At 40.6% G+C, this 21,532-nt stretch overlaps 1 protein-coding gene across 1 annotated transcript in view; it reads right to left on the bottom strand.

Moving 5' to 3' along the window:
• LOC113406841 (microtubule-associated tumor suppressor candidate 2-like) overlaps nt 1-21,068 on the bottom strand; it is a 296,281-nt gene extending 275,213 nt beyond the window's left edge. Inside the window, exons 1-2 of the mRNA XM_026653622.1 lie at nt 18,765-21,068; nt 12,656-12,896 (exon numbers count right to left, since the gene is read on the bottom strand). Of these exons, the coding sequence (XP_026509407.1) occupies nt 12,656-12,896; nt 18,765-21,068 (2,545 nt within the window). The remainder of the gene's footprint in view (nt 1-12,655; nt 12,897-18,764) is intronic.
• Between the last annotated feature and the right edge of the window lie 464 nt (nt 21,069-21,532).

The following is a 21,532-nucleotide window of genomic DNA, read 5'->3' as shown; positions in this document are numbered from 1 at the left end:
TCTAAAATCAAAACAATAGTCATTGGACTGACCACCAATTAATGGCAAAGAGGTCACCAAACAGCCAACGGTAACAAGTTTTCAAATAAACCTGGGTCACATTTGAATCAGTGACCCAGAGTCAAAAGCTATGTGTCTCGCAGTCTGCTGAGCAGTGGTGTAATGGTAAAAAAAAGAAATGGGTAAACTGACCTTTCTGCTGTTCCAGGCTGGGCAGTGGCAAACACCATGTTCCCCAAATGAAAAAGGGATAAACTCTGTTTACCTGCATTTGCCCTCAACTATGCTACTGCTCCTGAACAATCCAGTCTACAAAACCCAATTGGCCTCCTTTAGGAAATTTTCACTGCACCTTGTTAATTTGCACTTAGATAGACTACAAATCCACATTGGATTTCCATGTTTGCAATTTACTGAAGTACAGATCAGGAAGGTTCTGCTGGAGCTGCCAGTGCAGATAATATAACACTCCCCATGAGACTCCCTGGCTTCAGATTGGGAACGCAATACCACCCTGAAAAAGGTAAGTTGTCTGCTGACACTGCTTTTCCTTCCTCCAGCTGCTATTGCTCTGCTGCAAGGTGGACTCTCCACGTAGCGGGAATTCTGCTTGGCATTTTGTCATATTCAGCAAGAGAGAATGGCCACCTCTGGTTGTGTGCTCCCCCATGGCACTGTGCCCAGCTCTAACAAGCAAGTGAAAGTTAGAATGGCTGCCACTGCAGTCCTGTGGTGAAGGGGATAGCTGGTCCCCAACTCTGCCTTTGTCCTTTCAATAAGATAACTGACAGATGAGCAGAGCGATACTGAGAGACAGGTGGCTGGTCAACCAGTCACCATTCCCAATCCTCTAAGCACTCAGCTCCCCCGCCCTCCCACACTTCTTGCTCTTCCTCACCATTTTGCCCTCCAGCCAGCACTAAAATCCTTCTCTCTCTCAAAAATATCAGGAATTAACATTTTAGGAGAAAGAATTACTTTGGAAGGAAGGTCAGCTGTTAACTAATATATAATCGCTATGGTTAGGAAGGGCCACATCGCCAGTGCCAATGCTGCTCCTGTCTCTTCCACCTGCACCTGAATCCAGACAGAGAAGCTAACCATGGATGCCTCTACCCAGATCCTGGTGTGGATTTTCAGAGACTATGGCCTGCATTTCCCACTTTCAGAAAGCCAGGCTGGGGGGACCGTCCAGCGTGAAAGGTGTCTGCTGGTGGAATCTCTCAGGAAGCAGGTGGGAAAGCTACAGGATAGAGAGCTAGAGAGGATTGCTGTCATGCCCCTGGGGAAGGGGGATATGGCTCTGTCACAGGGAGGACACTGGCTGCTGGTTACTTTTGGCAGTAAGATGAAGAACTTTTTTGTTTCAATTTTCACCAGAAAGTTCAGTAGCAATTGGACATCTAATTTATTGAATACCAGTGAAAATGAGGCAGGATCAGAGGCTAAAATAGCAAAAGAACAAGTTAAAGATCACTTAGACAAGTTAGATGTCTTCAAGTCACCAGGGCCTGATAAAATACATCCTAGAATACTCAAGGAGCTGACTGAGGAGATTCTGAGCCATTAGTGATTATCTTCGAAAAGTCATGGAAGGCGGGAGAGATTCCAGAGGACTGAAAAAGGGTAAATATAGTGCCAATCTATAAAGAGGGAAATAAGGACAACCCAGGGAATTACAGACCAGTCAGCTTAACTTCAGTACCCGGAAAGCTAATGGAGCAAATAATTAAGCAATCAATTTGCAGACACCTAGAAGTTAATAAGGTGATAAGTAACAGTCAGCATGGATTTGTCAAGAACAAATCATGTCAACCCAACCTAATAGCTTTCTTTGACAGGGTAACAAGCCTTGTGGATGGGGGGGAAGTGGTAGATGTGATATTTCTTGACTTTAGTAAGGCTTTTGATACTGTCTCGCATGACCTTCTCATAAACACACTAGGGAAATACAACCTAGCTGGAGCATTATAAGGTGGGTGCATAACTGGTTGGAAAACCATTCCCAGAGAGTAGTTATGCGTGGTTCACAGTCAAGCTGGAAGGGCATAATGAGTGGGATCCCGCAGGGATCAGTTCTGGGTCTGGTTCTGTTCAATATCTTCATCAATGATTTAGATAATGGCATAGAGAGTACACTTATAAAGCCCAGGATGATACCATCCTGGGATGGTTGCAAGTGCTTTGGAGGATAGGATTAAAATTCAAAATGATCTGGACAAACTGGAGAAATGGTCTGAAGTAAATAGGATGAAATTCAATAAGGATAATGAAAAAAACTCCACTTAGGAAGGAACAATCAATTGCACACATACAAAATGGGAAATGACTGCCTAGGAAGGAGTACTGCGGGAAGGGATCTGGGGGTCATAATAGATCACAAGCTAAATATGAGTCAACAGTGTAACACTGTTGCAAAAAAAAGTAGGGCTGTCAAGCGATTAAAAAAATGAATTATGATTAATCGCACAATTAAAAAAATTAATTGTGATTAAGTGTGCGATTAATCACAATGTTTAATAATAGAATACGATTTAGTTAAATATTTTTGGATCTTTGCTACATTTTCAAATATATTGATTTTAATTACAACACAGAATACAAAGTGTACAGTGCTCACTTTAAATTTATTTTTATTACAAACATTTGCACTGTAATAAACAAAAGAAATAGTATTTTTCAATTCACTTAATATAAGTACTGTAATGCATTCTCTTCATCATGAAAGTTGAACTTACAAATGTAGAATTATGTACAAAAAATAACTGCATTCAAAAATAAAACAATGGAAAACTTTAGAGCCTGCATGTCCACTCAGTCCTACTTCTTGTTCAGCCAATCACTCAGACAAACAAGTTTGTTTACTTTTGCAGGAGATAATGCTGCCTGCTTCTTGTTTAGTGTCACCTGAAAGTGAGAAAAGGTGTTCACATGGCACTGTTGTAGCTGGCGTCACAAGATATTTATGTGCCAGATATGCTAAAGATTCATATGTCCCTTCATGCTTTAACCACCATTCCAGAAGACATGCGTCCATGCTGACAACGGATTTTGCTCAATAACAATCCAAAGCAGTGCGGACCGATGCATGTTCATTTTCATCATCTGAGTCAGATGTCACCAGCAGAAGGTTGATTTTTCTTTTTGGTGGTTCGGGTTTTGTAGTTTCCACATCTGAGTGTGGCTCTTTTAAGACTTCTGAAAGCATGCTCCACACCTCGTCCCTCTCAGATTTTTAAAAGGCACTTCAGATTCTTAAACCTGGGATTGAGTGCTATAGCTATTTGTAGAAATCTCACATTGGTACCTTCTCTATGTTTTGTCAAATCTGCAGTGAAAGTGTTCTTAAAATGAACAACATGTACTGAGTCATCATCCAAGACTGCTATAACATGAAAGATATGGCAGAATGCAGGTAAAACAGAGCAGGAGACATACAATTCTCCCCAAAGTAGTTCAGTTACAAATTTAATTAACACATTATTTTTTAACGAGCATCATCAGCATGGAAGCATGTCCTCTGGAATGGTGGCCGAAGCATGAAGGGGCATATGGATGTTTAGCATACCTGGCACATAAGTACCTTGCAATGCCAGCTACAAAATTGCCATGCGAATGCCTGTTCTCACTTTCAGGTGACATTGTAAATAAGAAGCGGGCAGCATTATCTCCTGTAAATGTAAACAAACTTTTTTGTCTTAGCAATTGGCTGATTAAGAAGTAGGACTGAATGGAACGTAGGCTCTAAAGTTTTACATTGTTTTGTTTTGGAGTGTAGTTATATAACAAAAAAAATCTATATTTGTAAATTGCACTTTCACGATAGAAATTGCACTACAGTACTTGTATGAGGTGAATTGAAAAATACTATTTCTTTTGTTTATCATTTTTACAGTGCAAATATTTGAAATAAAAAAAATATAAAGTGAGCACTGTACACTTTGTATTCTGTGTTGTAATTAAAATCAATATATTTGAAAATGTAGAAAAACATCCAAAAATATTTAATAAATTTCTATTGGTATTCTATTGTTTAACAGTGCAATTAAAAGTGCGATTAATCACCATTAATTTTTTTAATCGTGATTTATTTTTTTTAGTTAATCGCATGAGTTAGCTGTGATTAATCGACAGCCCTAAAAAAAAGTGAACATCATTCTGGGATGTATTAGCAAGAGTGTTGTAAACAATAAATGAGAAGTAATTCTTCTACTCTATCCTGCACTGATTAGGCAACAACTGGAGTATTGTGTCCAGTTCTGGGCGTCACATTTGGGGAAAGTTGTGGACAAATTGGAGAAAGTCCAGGGAAGAGAAACAAACATGATTAAAAGTCTAGAAAACATGACCTATGAGGGAAAATTTAAAAAATTGGGTTTGTTTAGTCTGGAGAAGAGAAGACTGGGTGTGTGGGGGGGACATGATAGTTTTCAAATACATAAAAGGTTGTTACAAGGAGGTGGGACTGGACTAGAAGACCTCTCAAGGTCCCTTCCAGTCCTACATCTCTATCATCCTATGACTCTATTCCTGAAGCCTGTTCTGGATCACAGATTTCCACACTCACTGTGTCTAGAAGCTAGATGATATTAAGCAAAGTCTCATGAGAAACTGCCTTAGGAGTTAACTGAACGGAAATCCTCAAGAAGATGGCTAGAATGTATTTTGGAGAATGGCTGTAGTCCCCTTACAATTATGTCACGCCATGGATAGCTCTCTCCCTTTCCAACTGCCTTTACTCCCTCCCTTCTTAACTAAGAGCTTCCTCTAACTCATCTGCTTTTTTCACTCTTGTCTCATCCCACGTTTCTCCTTTTTCATTATCCACTTTCACCTTCACACCTTTTCATTTCATTTACACACTGATTATGGAATTATGTTAAGTCCTCTCTTTCTGTTTCCTAACTCCCCATGGAAATGCATCCTGTCAGATTTTCTACGCTAGGGTGATATCGAAGCAGTACATAAGCACTTAGTATTTAATAATCACTTTAGCATTTTCCTTGCACTGTACAAAAATACAGATTGATGCAATGTATTTCAATACTGTGACTGACAATGTCTGTGGCACCAGGTGTAGAATTACAATGTGACATAGAACAATGGAGACAGGCAGAGAACATGGCATGTAAAATGTTACTGCAGGTTGTTTACTTTAAACAGGCAGTATTAGCTGAGAGAGGGGAAGGAGAATAGAGCTAGGTTTCTAAGGTGGCAATAACTGTCCTTCATATAATTCTTCTGAAGAGATGTGTCATATTGAGACACTTCTAAATCTCCACAAAAACATACAAATCACCATTCTGCCAGCTGAAAAAGTAGGCAATGCTGTTCAGAATCATTATGCTGGAGTAACTAGGAGATACAGAACAGAGCACTATAACATATTCCTCCTTGAATTCTGAGTGTGTGATCTCTCTCTTCAAAAAACTAAGAAGCTCAACAACTCAGATCTGCCCCCAGACCCAGGTTTATCAGATTGCAGAACAAGTGAATAAAATTGAAGCCTGAATAGCATAAATACAAAATTACAGGAAGCAACTTCAAAGTGCAATTCTTATCTTCAAATCTCATTTGATATTCAGTAGCCCTGAGTGACAACATGAAAAATAAAGAAGACACGGAAGGAGACATAGTGGCACTAGTGATGTACTTTACATATGTGTGTGTGTATACATGTGAGAGAGAAAAATACAGTCCTGTTTCTATCTCTTGAAAAAAAATGCATCTCCAGTGGGACTTGGAAACTCTTAGCACCTAGATGGGGGTGCTGAGCACCTGTCAGGATTGGGCCCCAACTCATTAACAGAGAGAAAAGTATAAGCGCTTTGACTATCCTTTTATTAATAACAGATTTTGCTTTGATTCAATTTCAATTGTGTGGAGTTGGTTCAAGATTCCCACAAAATCGTATAAGCCATTAAAATGGTAAATGTCATAAACTAAAAGGGGGGAAAATTTAATTAACTCACATTGCACAAGGAAAAAATATTCATAAACATCAGGAAAAAATAGTAGACATTTAATTTAATTTAAAAGATGGTCAAGGGATCACTATTTTACTTTTCAAAGTCAGATAGTCTGCCAATCAAAATCAGCCAATTCACACAAACATTACCATATTTGCTCCAAAAAGTCTTCATAACAGAGAAAAGTATATTAACAATTTATACATTACAGACATAGTGTAAAGTGTCATTAAATACTTGTTCAACACTTGATGGCTCTTGTAGAAGAGGTAAGGAAAATTTATGCAGAATAAATGAGTGTTAAGCTCTCAGAGAGAGAGAATGACACCCAACTCCCTTTGAATACATCATAATTCATTGACTTACTATACCTCCTATAGCGTTGAGCACTTTTCCCCATAACAATAACACTTTCTTAATCCTTGCCTACTCACACTATATCCTCTTCTTAAAGTTAGTCATCCATTTAAGCATTTCTAAAGAGCAGTACCACTAAATACGAAAATGACAGTATAACACATGCAGAGGTGCGCCATGGATTGAATATATTACACATACAGAATTGTAATCAACTCAATCACATTTTTAGCCTCATCGTGTGATGTTTACCAGCATTATACACAATACCATTCATTATTAGATTTTCCTTCCACAACACTGCCTTACTGGAGTGCAGTAATCCAATGAAAACTATAACTGCTTGAAACTAACAAGACCCTTAATGCATTGCTCTGTGGCTTGTCTGATAGCAGGAGTTCAGGGATTTAATGCTCAACTGCTTTAGAGACAGTACTGTCTTCATTATCGTTATTGTCTGAGAGCCGAAATACTCAGTGCCGTGCAGCACCACCAAGGCTGGTTAAAAGAGTTGTTGTACTAGGGAAGGCAGAGCGGAGAGGAATAAAATCTCCATTACAAGGCACTGGTTCTGCCCTGGCTACTGTACTGTGGCAAGGCAGATTCATGTAGTAGTATAGTACATCACACTGTGGGACTGGCTAGTTCCTTCCATTTCCACCACTCGAAAACCTAATCCTGCAAGACTGAAATCAGTGAAAGGCTTGTCACATTAAGGGCTCAAGATCAGCCCTCAAGTGGGTGCTAACTAGAGGTTCTTGCTTGTAGTAATGGTAGCCTAGCAAGGGGAAACACTATTTATACCACAGCTGATTATGCTTTAATCAAGCAAACTTATAAATGTGCATTTTTAAGAACAAAACATTGCCTACATTTATATCAAGGAAAGTGCTTTGTTTTATGTGTGTATGGTTCATTTGATTATATTAAGTTTATCTAAGCTACATTTCATCCTGTTGCTCTAATACCACATAAAAAAACAATAAGGCAGATAAAAGGAAATAATTAAACATAACACCACAACAGCCTGTCAAATTAAGGGAAATAAGTTGACAGAAAGAGATAAAAGGTGTCAAATTCCTGGAGATGTTTGTTCTGACCCATAAAAAAGTTAGATTCAAACAAAGCAAATACTGATATTAATCTATCAGATCTGTATGTCAGACTCAGTTCTCTGGATGGGATGGGTTCTGCCAGATTGCGCTTTTCATTTCAAATTATAAACTGATGCTTGAAAAACTATAAACAAAATGGAATTCCACTCCTCACTTCCAGTGCAAAAGCGAGAGCTAAACGCAACCATTTACATAGACTCGGTAGAGCAAATTTTTAGTGGATTTAGCATATGCGAAAGTGTCAGCTTGACAGGCTTAGACAATGAAGTTCTCTATTTTTTCACATTACACATACAGCAACAGTGCAAGCTTCCCAATCTTGCTTCACCAATGTGCCTTAATCCTTCTGGATCTGAGACAGTAGTTCCAGGCCCATTCCTTCCTTGTCTTCTTCACTAAAGTGATGCTGTATGATTGAATATGACCATTTGTATCATTATTGCTACCACTGTTCTACAGTGGCAACAAATCTTGTACAAAGCAAGTCACATAAGGTGTGAATGAAAAAGTTATGATTTGCTAAGTATGATTATCCTGTTTCTATGCATGTATCATCTTTGTATCTGAAGTTATGAATATTGGCTATGGATTGGTATTTTACATTTCTGGGTAACACCCCCCAGAGAGAATTTATATTAGGGCCAGAGAACTATGTGTTGATGGCCCATTAAGGACAGTCAGCTCACAATGGGCCTTTTAAGAAATTTATCCCACCCAGTAAGCCTTTCCTGCGGATGCCTCAGGAAGAACAGGGGATGGCTGCCTCTGTGAGTCATCAAAGCATGTAAGGGCATTAGGGCTGCCAACTTCCTAATCCCACAAAACCGAACACCCTAGCCATGCCCCTTCCTCAAGGCCACACTCCCTGCCCCACCCCTTCCCTGAGGCCCTGCCCCCCGCTCACTACATTCCCCCTCCTGGCTGCCTGGGAGACAAGGGAACCTGAGTAGAGTAATGCTGGGGAAAGGCAAGAGGAGCTGGAGAGCTCCAGCCTGGCAACTCTCCAGGCTGCAGGCCTTATGCAAGGCCTACAGAGGTACTGGGGCTGCAGAGGTGTAGCGTGGGGTTGGGCAAAGGCAGCCGGTCCAACCCCCCCTTGCCAGTGATGAGTGGTTTACAGACTGCAGTTTGCCCCAGGGAGCGGGGGCTAAAGGATGACTGGCAGTAACCACTGAGGCAAGGTGGGGATAGAGGGTTGGGGGTTACTCTGGGAGGGGAGACCCAGATGGTGGGTTACTGCTGGGGCAAAACCCCAGGGTAAAGGGCACTGGGGTCCAGAAGGGACACAGGGCCAGCGGCAGGTGAGACACTGGCCAGTAGGGGCACTCGGAACCTGGTGAAGAGCTAATTCCCAGGACAACCAGCAGAAGGCGCCACACTGTTGAGTCAGGCTTCGCTACAGACCCTAATTCTGATTAAACTGGTTTTCAGTAACCACTCATCATAAAGTCCAGTGTCTGGGTGGTGAGCCAAGGGCTGGAATCTCTAAAGAGATTGTGTTTTTGACTTCTTGTTAACCAGTGTGGTGTCACAGAAGTTCACTTTTGTTACTGGCTTGGTATAATCTAATGATAGAATAACCACCAGTTTGGGGTGCATTATTTCTCAGCACTGTGTCCTGAATTTGGTATTCTCAGGCCTGATCTACACTGGGGGGTGGGGGGAGGAATCAATCTAAGTTGCACAACTTCAGCTATGTGAATAACGTAGCTGAAGTTGATGTACTTAGATCTACTTACCACGGTGTCTTCACTGTAGTAAGTCAACAGCTGACGCTCCCCCATCGACGCCTCTTGCCCTGGTGGAGTACCGCAGTCGACGGGAGAGTGCTTGGCAGTCGATTTATCGCATCTAGACTAGACGCTGCCCGTCGATCCAGCCAGTAATGCAGACAAGCCATCAGCTGTGATCCACTGAGGCACAGACACAACTAAGCCAGCCAGCCAAACTGGCAGTTGTGAGAACTGTACTGACTCCAAATGCTCATTTCACATCAGCTGTTCAATGGCTATCAGAAAATAATGGGGTTCAGCAACTGTTTACCTGAGCTGGATCTGAAGAGATGACTGAGAGGTAAAAGCTCTGTATCAAATTACCAAATCATATGTGCCATCAAGTGAACTGAAACAATTTTTACTATATGATGGCTTGTGGTTTAGATGAAAGAAGATTGGGTTCTAATAGAGAGGTGTCCACAATACAAGAATCGTTCTCACAATTATTGCTAATTGATACTTTTATTGGCAGTCTAATCATTGAAGCAAAGGATATAATAGGCACGAATGGTAGACTGAACCTCAGTTTGTTCTAGAGAGTGAAACATATTGCTAGAAGGCTGTGCGGAAGCTTACATTGCCACTGCTTATATTATGTCTGTTCCATGGTTAAAGGACATCATTTTCCCATGCTGTCACTCTGCCATACTTCATAAGCAATATATTCCTTTTCAGAGACACGGTGAAAAAAAAAAGACGGATAAAGATGGCTTAAGAAGTCAAAAAGCTGTCAAGGGGAAAAACGGGTTATATAAGACTTAAGGATCCAAACTATAAAGATGACAAAGAAAAATACTAACCAATACTGAATGGGTATTAAGGAAAGAAAATACTGCAAATAAAAGAGGCATTGCCCAGGAAGTAAAGGAAAACAATAGAAGATACTTTTAATAAATAAAAAGAATAGATCAATAAGGAAAGCCAGTGAATCACTAGAGAACAGTGGAAAGAACTTAACAACACAGGAAGAAGATCCAGCAGAAAAATTCAAGTTCTTTATCTGACTGCTCATAAGGGAAATTGGAGGTGAGATGACAGAAATGAAAATAACGTGTCTGGGGCAACACAATGAAAAATTAAAGGCATTAGGCAATCACGCCAGAACAAGTTTTGTGTCATTTAAAAATCAATAAAAACAGATGGGTTACACATCAAGATACAGAGGGAGATGGCACAACAGATCATTAGCAGAGTTATTTTTAATAGTATCTATGAAAGTGGTGAGATAACAATGGGCTGGAGAGATGCAAACATAATGAAATTCTTTAAGAAGGAAGCTATGGGGAGCAAAGGAATTAACTCTGGCCTTGGTGGCAGACAAGATCCTAGAGATAATCAGTGATGAGATCACAAAATAACTAGAAAAATATGACTTGATAATTAATGGCCAACTGTTTCATAAGGGATAAAGCTTCTCAATTAGAAATTTTAAGATGACATTACAGAAAAGAAACAGAGGCGAGGCACAGACAGATACTGCTTGGATTTCCAAATGGTGTTCCATACAGTAAGAGATGAGGTAGGTGAGGTAAAATCTTTTATCAGACCAACTTTTGCAGTGGAAAGTACAAGCTTTTGAGCTCCACAGAGCTCTTCTTCTGGTCTGGGGGAGGAGGCCCAATCCAGAGTGTCTGAGTTAAACACAAGTTGGGATAGATTGTTAAGCAGAAGGCATAACGTGTTGGAGCCAGTCACTTGAAATGAAGTGGGCAACTGGACATTAGATAGTTAAGCACAGATTGTTTAATTGGGCAATTAAAGGTAGCAGGCAATGTGGTGCGGTACAAACTGTTGTAATTAGCCATAAAATCAGTGTCCCTACTAAAGTCCATGGGTTTTGGTGTCTACCTCACCTACCTTCTCTCTCTTATATTCTGGGACCAACATGGCTACAACAACACTTTAATGAAGTAAGACACAATGCATAATCTAGACAAGTCTAATACATGGAAGACAGCATGTCCTTGAATGAACAAAAAAATGGATTGGCAAAAGCAGGGATTGCAAAATGAAAAGTATAGAGTGAATAAAATAATTTTATGTATGAAGAGGGTGAATAAAAATCATTCATTTGAACCATCAGATAAGTGACTAAATATGTTAGCATGCCCATTCCCTGTGTTTCCCTTCCCCGTACACTTACGATGTCTCTGAGTTTCCACCTTTTAAGGACTGTCTCATCCTTCCCTTCCTTCAAGCTCTTACATCTCCTGTCAGTGTCAGTATTGTTTCTAGTTTCCTTGCCCTCCACTCTGCTCCCCCTATATTCCTGTGTCACTTACAGCTTTACTACCTTATTCTGTGATCTTGTAAATTCTCAGAAGTTATGCAGAGATGGGCTTGGCTAATATTTGCAAATAGGGCCACAGAGAAAAAAAATCCAGGTACTGAGGCAATACAGCACCAATTTCACCAAGATGGCGATAGGAGGCACTGTGCTGCTGGAGGTACTGACTTTCTGATGAGATGCAAAACTAAGATCCAGACAATGTGTGCTTTTTAACTATCAAACGGCACTCTTTTCAAGGGCAGAGGTGGTGTTAAGCTCAATGTTGGGGTCATATTCCATTCTGCCTACCTAAATACCTTTGGGAGTTTTTAACTACAGCTTTACTTCTTGTCCTACATTTCTATGTAGTGTGGTATGCTGTTAAGTGGTTGCCATGTTCCATTCCAGAGAAGGCTGCATTTCAGTGGTCTGTGAACCAGATCCTATATATATATATATATACACATTTTAAAAATCTTTGATATCCTTCAGGATGAAAGCCATTATTTATAAATTGTGTAAGGTCTGAGGAGGAGGATTATTTCTGTCCCGCTGTGTTTGACTCTTTCCCTCACATTCTTCTATTGTTCTCTTCTCCCCACCCCCCACCCCATTAGTCTGCTTGATCTTCCGCTGTGTTCAATGTTCTGGCACAGAAGAGGTCTGTGTCAGGCCTTCAGAAGATCAGGACTGTAGTAAATGTCACTTCTCTGCCAGCATATTTTAACACTGTGAGGCACATCAGAACAGAACACAGTGTTATGGGGGAGGGGACAGAATGAGATAGTAAATTCTAAAAAAAGACTTTTGTGATGGGGAAAAAAGTGTTCAATTAACTTCCCTGCTACAACAGCAAAGGTAACTAGCCTCCGACTACTGCAGATAAGACATTTAAGACACCTACAGGGAGGAGGAAGATCAGGTACACAAGCACTGTAATGACTGGTCCTGAAACTGATCCTTCATCCTTGGCAAGAGACCCAGTAACCTTCCTACAAGTCCCAGGCTCCTTAGTCAGCAGAGCCTTACCTCAGACTGGATAAAGGCACCTTGTAGAGTGATATTAGAGCTTTCTGGTATCAGGCCAAGGTATTGCTCGTTTTGTCATATGCCTGTCTGAAAAAATAATTACTGATGATAGTTAAAAGACAGGAAGTGTTTGTAGTTTACCTGAAGCCTCAGGATGATAAAGGCTGGAAGCATTTGTTATTTGTCCTGGCTGATGGAGGCAGCTATCTGAGGACCTTTGACTTGCAATCAAAATCCTACTTTTTGCAGAGGGCAACCTGGAAACCGCACCCAGTCCTAACTGTGGTTTAAGTATCATGGCAGATCGATAAAAACTTGGAGATACCTCATAGTGGGTATATGGCGGAGAACAGAATTCTTCTTTCATAGGCCTTTTCCCAACCTATAGAGAAATAAATGAAACAGATATCACTGCAGTGTATTCACATATCCAGGAAACAAGGAGCTCACATTTGCTTGTAAAGACTATGACTAATTTCTCCTTTTTGTGGTTGCTGGTTTGAGATCAGCATGGGAGATTCAAAATGTGATGGTTTGAGCCTATTGATCACTAGCCATGGAATAAAAATTTCATTCACAACCCAGCCAAATGCAACACACCGCTGACCCTTGCTCTCAGAAAAAGCCTCAAGTAGTGAAAATAAAGTGACACTATTAACACCTGAAAGGTAAATCTCCTTGAACATGGAGAATGATATGCTAAGGAAATGAGTAAAGGGAATTTTTGTTGGATGTTATTTAAAATATTCCTTATTTGAAGATAAACTAGAGCTCTTCTTTTTTAAACAAAGACACTCATCTCTAGCAAAGTTTCTTGAATGAGCAAGTTGTCTTTTATTACAAGAATGTGGAGAATTTAATTCTTACACCATAATGAATGAAACAATTAGAAACAAAGTTAAAAGTACTTTTACCTAATTTCATCAGAAAAATAATCTCATTTGAGATTAATATATTCAGATTCATTGTGATGAATAAATACAAAGAAACTTGGCCTTATTTGTTCACAAAATGACCCTGAGTCCTATGAGTTTACTTGCTATTCATAAGCATTTGCCAGATAGTTTGGTATGAAAACATCAGCATATGGGCTAATCACAAACTGTTCACTTTGGCCTTTGTTATTCATTATTGATGTCTGTATGTATGTTATCCCATCCCATCCCCTAGAACTGGAAGGGACCTTGAAAGGTCATCGAGTCCAGCCCCCTGCCTTCACTAGCAGGACCAAGTACTGATTTTGCCCCAGATCCCTAAGTGGCCCCCTCAAGGATTGAACTCACAACCCTGGGTTTAGCAGGCCAATGCTCAAACCACTGAGCTATCCCTCCCCCCTATGTATAGTACATACATACTATGTATGTAGTAGGTAACCTAAAATCACATGGTGCTGTTTCTGCTCCTTGAAACTGAAGCTTCTTAAAAGAGAGAAACATTTTTGACAAATGTGTGGTCCAATTCATGAAACTTTCAGGATTCATGTCCCAGGCTGTTGTCTGAATGCTGATGAAAGTCACAGCCCCACAAACAACAGCAGAGCAAATTCTCCACATAAAGGCCACGAATCTGCAAAGACCTATACATGTGCTTAGCTACACACACATGTGTAGTCCCACTGAGGCTCGGTCTACACTACAATCTTATGTCAGTTTAACTGAAATCCGCCCCCTGAGTGCACTATGTGAATGGGAGGACTTCTCCTGGTGGCATAGCTACCAACTCTCAGGGAAGTGGAGTACCTATGCTGATGGGAGAAGCTCTCCCGTCGGCTTAGGTAGCGTCTTCACTAAGTGCTACAGCTGCACCGCTGCAGCGCTTTAAGTGTAGACCTGCCCCGAGTCCACCTCTTCAGGCTGTGGGCTGCTTTCCATGACTTGGGATAAAAGAACACAGCAATGTCACATACTTATGGGTGTTCACTTCTCCACAATTTGCTAAGACACATTTACACTATTGCCCCCAATTAGCACTCTGGGTTGGAGTCCAACTTTTGTAGACTTTTCTTTTAAAATATAAATCATAATTCTCTGTTAAGGACCCTTTAATATTTTCCAGTGTGAACCAGTTAGGGATTTGGGGGAGGAGGGAGTGGCTTGGAAATCAGGGCTAAATTTATTTTAAAAATTAATCAAAAATTACATATGCAGAAGTATATCTACTGATTAATGAATTCCGCTGTAAATTACAATGTATTTAATATGACAAGCCCATATCTTTTCAGCAATTATAAGCATTTAGAGGATGCGTGGCTATAGGAGCTTTGATCCTAACAGGTTCATAAGCACATCTTTAATATTCCAAAATACGTAAGATTGGCCTTAAACTATTACAGAAATCAGTTTAGAATCTTTTAGGGTTTTGCATATTTTATACTGAAATTCTGATAAGACAGATATTGTAGATATTTAGGGCTTGTCCACACTTAAAACGCTGCAGCTGCGCTGCTGTAGCACTTCAGCAAAGACACAACGTATGCCGACAGGAGGGGTTCTTCTGTCAGCGTAATTCACCGCCCTGAGGGGAGAATTCTCCTGTCGACCTAGCGCTGTCTACACCAGGGGTTAGGTCAGTTTAACTGTCACTCAAGGGGTGTGGATTTTTCACACCCCTGAGCAACGCAGTTATACCTATCTAATTTCCTAGTGTACACCAGGCGTGAGCATTTTATCTTTGCTCTACATTTCTCACCATAAATGTAGCCTCATTTTCCACCATTAAATCTTCAATGACATTCTTCTTTCTTTGTATTATACTTATATGCCTACTTTTCTATTTTAGAATTCAGGTTTTTATTACTTATGTCTGATTCCTGATGCCTTACTTGTATGAACTTATAAAAGTAAATTATCTTAATTTTTCAAAATTAATCAATGCAGTAGCTTTACTGGAGCTTTTAGGTATGAGATTGTTTTCCTGGTTAAGATCTGGTTACCTTTTCTCCTCATATGAGCATATTTCAGCCAGATTTCATTATACACTTCCTATCATTTTGTTTATAACTGGCAGTGAATAGACCAACAACAAATTCCTAAACAGAAAGAACAGAGAAATTCTTTGAATATAGAGACCATGCATTTTTAATAAGCTGAGTTAGTTTTGCCAAGGCTTCAAACTGCTTGTGTTAATCTTTATTGACAGTGATCTATAGGTAAGACAGCAGGGCTGCAGACATGAAAAGATGATCACAGATTTAAAATGAATCCTCTGGTGGAATCCAGGAGGACTTGCCTGATCATTTCTCAGCAAATACAGTAAAAGTTTGTTTAAAAAAAATTCCACACACAATCGCTCTATTTTAGTGAGACAAAATTGCTGTTTGTGGATTGAGTCCATTTTTACGGTTTGTACTTTGGGACAAATGTAGATAGGGTGTAATTTGATTGGCTTCAGTGGAGTTGTATTTGATTACAAGGCTGGTTTCGGCCCATGGTATTCTGCACTAGCTATTTGGTGCTTTTAAAGAATGAACTGATATATCCTGTTAAAGCTCCTGACTCCTGTAATTTTAGGCTTCTGATTACATATGCCATGGTATGCAATAAATATCTCCTACTCACTCTATGTATAAACCGATGTGATGAAGAAAGCTTCAACCACTTGAAAAGTCAGCAGTAAGTGCAGATTAGCAGCTGAAACGTCCACAGTATGGCTAATTCTAAACAGACCTGGTAGTGATGCATATCGTTAAGGTTTCCCAGCATTTTCCATTATAAGACTTTACAATCTTTACATATAATAAACTTTACATTCAGGACAAGCTTTCCTTGTTGGGTGTCTGTGCTCTGGTGATTTATTTATTTATTTATTTATTTATTCTTTTGGTTCAACCTTTTCTGAGAATGAGATAAGGGAAAATTATGGAGACAAGGTGGGTGAGGTAATATCTTTTATTGGACCTACTTCTGTTGGTGAGAGACAATAAAAGGTGGCACTGGCCTGGCTACAAATACACTGCATACAAGGGAAAATTATATTATATGGCCCATGTAAAATAAGATTCTTATAGCCCTTTCATTGAAAGGTTCTACTGGCCTCCATGCTTTGGAGCAAGGACTTGAAATTTGACAGGCAGCAGTACCAGAACACACCCCCTCAGGGTGTGGCACTGCAATCACCCTGCCTCAACTTCCCTTCGTCTCCAGTAGTCCTCTACATCTTCAGCAAGGTTCAGTTATAGAAGTGACTTAGCCTTCTGGCCAGGGTACACAATACCACCCCTTCCAGGGTAACCAAAGTCCAAAGTAAAACACCAACATCAGTTTTCCACCCTGGGCCAGGCACAGCCCCTGTCCACAGGGTCTGACTGTTCCATACAACAGTCTTTGGCCCTTCTCTTGGGCTCAACTTCCAGCCCTCCTGGGCTCTGGTCAGTCCCTTTTCTTTCCTCTTAGTAGCAAGGATTGCTGCATCCCTAATAGGGTGGCAGCACTGGGAGAACACACACCTAACCTCTACTGTGGGTTCTTGACCCTGGGAACCCTAAACTACTGGGCTATATGCCACATAATTCAAACTCAAGCTCATTCTACCTTTCCTTCCTAGAGCTTCTTCCTATGTACAGGCCTGGCCTCTGAAAAGTCTTTTCCCTCAAGTGTTTTTAGCTCCAGTCCTCAGCTAAAATTCCTTCCCCCTGTGAACAGTGTATCCACAGCCCTTCTTTCCTGGGGCTGTACTTTAATCCTGGCAGGCCTCCCTGGCCGATCAAGATTCTGATTCTACCCCCTCAGGGTCATCTCTCCTGACTCTTGGCTTTCCCCTCCACTGAGCTAAGAGTGGTCCTTCACAATGCTCTGGAGGTGGTCACCTGATTCTGGCATTTGGCCCCCCTTCCCAGCTTGGTCTGCTGATTCTTCCTGAATAACTGAATTAAAGGTGCCATGCTTTAGAACAGGGCTGGCTGGCCCCAGGACCCACTGCCCTTAACAGGACAGATCACCCTGTTACAGCACCTGAAACTAGTGGATACTAGTGCCTCAGTTCCCCATCTGTAAAATGGGAATAAAAATACCACCTCACTTGACAGAGGGTATTACAAAAATTAATTAATATTTGTGAAGCACTCAGATACCATGGTGATGAGCACCACCAACAAACTCATTAGAAATTAATAATTCCATCTTCAAAGAGGGATTTGAATTGTATGTAGTTAATAAGGCCGGGGCCACACAGTGAACAATGAGGATAAAACAAAATATTGAATAGCTGCTCATACAGTGAGCACCTTCCATCCTGTGCACTGGGAGTATGTGTGTGGGGAGCGGGGGAATGTGGAAAAAATAGTATGTGACCATGTAAAGACTGTATCATAATGTAGCACAAGTCCCAAGTAAGGGGCAGTAAGTAGCTGGCCCACAAACTAACCAGGGACCCAATTGTGACCCCTGCTTGCCCACTCCCCTGCCCACCTGCACTGGAGGGGGTGTAGTGGCACAGAAGCAGCTGCTCTGTAACTGACAATGCGGGTAACCTGCACTCCCACACTCCCCAGCATGGGTCAGGAAGGTGAACCATGATCTTGCCCAGAGTGATCAAACTGGAAACAGACATCTTGGCAAGGGGGTACTGAATGGGCCATAGGGAATTCAGTTATCCTTTGACTGCATGGCAAAACAGGGACTTCCAAAGCTGGGAAAAGGAAAATTCTGTTATTTTGAGAGAATGGTTAATATACCCACCCACTTCAAAATGAAACAAGACAAACATTTTACTAAACATTATAAATTGTCTTACAGCAGCTTTGAAAATCCCTGTTTTTCTGTTCGTTCAAATCAGAGGCAAACTCTTCTAGTCCTACTGCATGTCACCAGACCAGAGCTCTTGCTGGACATACCTGCCAACCTTCCTCTGGAGGAGGAAAAGCCCCTGTTTACCATAGTGTTTACCATAGCAAATAGTGACCATTTTCTACAGCTGTCTCTTCAAAAGGCTCGCCCAGGCCCATGTATGTCAGCGGAGTTAAGAGACATGCCTTTCTCTCTCTCCAATGTTCCCATTTATAGCTTTTGAATATTAGGGGGTGATTGTGTGCTTCTGGGAAGCACTGTGACAGTACGGCAGCTTCCAGCAACAGACCATTCTCCATCACCACGTCAGTGTCAGAAACAGTTAACAAAGTTTGTTTACAATACCCACATATATCCCAGTATTGATTTACTGTTTTCAGGTTTTACCGCCAATCTCTGCTATTTTCCTCAAAGAAATAAGTAAACAAACGTCAATAGGTGTACAAAAGAGGTGGTTATCTCCTTACCTCCTGTAAAAACTTTTCACTCATTTGACCAAAATGATGCCCCGGGGGTTTAATGCCAGATACCACAAGTCCCGAACCATAGATTCTTGGCTTCTGCAAGTCGGGTTTAAATTTGTCATACAGAATGTTAGATGGTTTAATATCCCCACCACTCAATATCTGCTGTTCTTTTGCCATGGGCATACCACACACAGGGGGACCATACGGCAGCTCAGTTGAGGCAAAGGAAGGGTCAAGATGGTCTATAGACTGAGGATTTCTTCTAATGTAAGTGATGATCTTAGGTCTCACGTGTTTGGGTTTGGGTATGACAGGTTTTATCTCAATGTTTTCTTCAGGCTTTTCACTGCTGTCACTCTTCGCATCACCCTTGGCTGTAAGGGAGCCCTTGGAATGCACAAGGATTGGTTTGGGGATTCCACTGTTCACAGCAGTCTTGATAGGCACTTTAGGGGATATGTTTAACAACTGGGTACTGTCAATGGGAGGTAGGACTGAGGAGGGTGACAGCTTGTCAACATGAAGTGCATAAAGATCCTTTAAATTGCTGTTTGAAATTGTGGGCTGATTATTAACATTCACAGTTGCCACTGGGCGCAAGGAAGTTGGGACGCAGAAAAAGGCATCAGCCCTTGCTGAAATTTTATAACTCTCTGATGCTTCATCTGAAAGATATTTCTTTGCAATAGCTGTCTTTTTATTCTGAACTGAAAAGCTTGCAGTTTCCACATCACTATCCTGGTTGTTTGGCTGTTCGTTTGACATTGTGTCTGTACTAAGCGCTCTGTGTTGATCTGAGAGATCAGAGGCAGACACTGTGGTGTTTTCAGTGTTCCCTTTGACTAGCATCAGTTTATTCTCATTAACTTTCATGGTTTTGCTGTAAGGGAGACTAACGTTGTGTAGAAAAGATATATGCCCACCAACTGTTTGAATGCAACTTGTACCAGCTTCAAGTAAGTTTCTATTTCTTGTACGTGTCAGTTTGCCACTCGATTTGCTATCATCAGTAAGAGGAAATACAGATCCAATTTCTTTGTCTGTTATGTATTCTTGACGACCTTGATTAGCTGCCCTGCTTTCATCATCATTACTTCCTCTTCCTAACCCAGGGCAGGTGTTATTACCACTTCGTAGTCTGTCCTCAGCATAGGCTACCACTTGGTTTAAGAGCGGATCCCCTACTTTGCTACAAAAGTCTGGAAACTGGGGAGCTTGCATTTTGGACACTTCAGCTCCACATCCTTTCTTCTCTTGTACTAATGTACTTTCTTCTCTTTGACATCCTAGAAATTCTACCAACATAATTCTCTCAATTTTTTGTTGACAAATGTTCTTAGATGGTACAAGTGGTGGATGTTTTAGCTCCAGTTTTTTACTCGTATGACCCTGACCTACTTGTGCTTCTGACTTACTAGAGACTTCACTGGGCTTACCACTTAAATGTAGATCTACGTGAGTAGGATGCAGTGTGCTTTTGCTGTTAACATTTGGTACATCTTCCACATCCATTTGGCTCTCTGGGATATTTACTTCCTTGTTCTCTGAGGTAGATGGTTTCGAATAAAACACCATATTTTCCTCTGAGGTATTGTCAAGTGGATGAAAAACCATACCTAGAAAATGATCCGCTGGTGTTTTCTGTGATTTCTCAGTATCAGCAATCAAATGATGTGATGTATCAATGGAATCCAGTGATGCAGAAAGTGAACGTTTACACGACACACGTTCTTTTGAAAATGCTTCTGTTTTAGTAGAAAATTTACTTGATCTTCCCAAAGAAAGCCTTTTTATTCCTTCAGCCTCCACGGTCCTGATCATTTTATCCTTAGAAATATGCCGGGTAAATTCAACATCATCTTTTGAAAGAACCTCTGAACTGGTATCATTTGCACTGCTCTTCAAATTAGACAGACTTTTCCCTCGGCTAATACGAATATTCTTTGAAGTATCCTTAACTTCATCAGTCTTGTAATCTTTATCCAATTCCCTGTTTACGGTAGAAGGCAACCTAAATTCTTGTACATTGATGTCACAAATCTGAGATTCCTTAAAGACCAGAAGTTTATTCTGCTCTGTATCCAACTGCGTAATGTTCTCTGACCCACCAGTATGCACACTTCCAGGATCAGTTGTCAAATCACATCTCTTGACTTCCCCTTCAGTGCTTCTGACCTTTGTCATAATTTGGTTGGCATTTGTATCTCCCATACTTATTATGCTTTCATTGTTATTTTTTATTTCATTTCTGTTGTCCTGCAGCTGGGTGTAACATGGCTCACTTGGTACCAGTGATGCACTCATTTTGAAATTTCAGGTGACTGCTTTTTTGACAGTCCTATTTAAGGAGCAAGCTCTCTCTTCAACCAGTTTAACTACTATGCAGGCTTCAGTTAAGGATTTAAATTACAAACTGATCAGTAGAAAATTCTTTCTCAAGTTGTTTGGAGTCTTGTTAGATTCACATTTTTATGCTGCTTCAATTGCTTTCAGAGCAGCTTCCAGACTTGAGAAATCTTTTTGACATACAGTAGAGATTTAATTAAAGCAAGAGATATCCATTAGGTTCCCTCAGAATGAGAGCCAGTTAGTCCATTTAACCTATAAGGGAAGAAAAAAAAAATCACACATGTTGTTAACTCAGATGATGTCACTAGCAATACTCACTGTTGCATCCACAGATTAATGTTTCATAACACTTTATGTAAATTTTCGATTATTGCTAATAACAAATATTTGTAGACCATGGCCTGGTCTACATCAGAAAA

This window comes from Terrapene carolina, unplaced genomic scaffold (genome assembly GCF_002925995.2).
Source record: "Terrapene carolina triunguis isolate 2854851 unplaced genomic scaffold, T_m_triunguis-2.0 Scaffold141, whole genome shotgun sequence".
Classification (NCBI taxonomy): Eukaryota; Metazoa; Chordata; order Testudines; family Emydidae; genus Terrapene; species Terrapene triunguis.
Note: the sequence above shows the minus strand (reverse complement) of the source record. Positions and strands in the feature narration are given on the sequence as shown.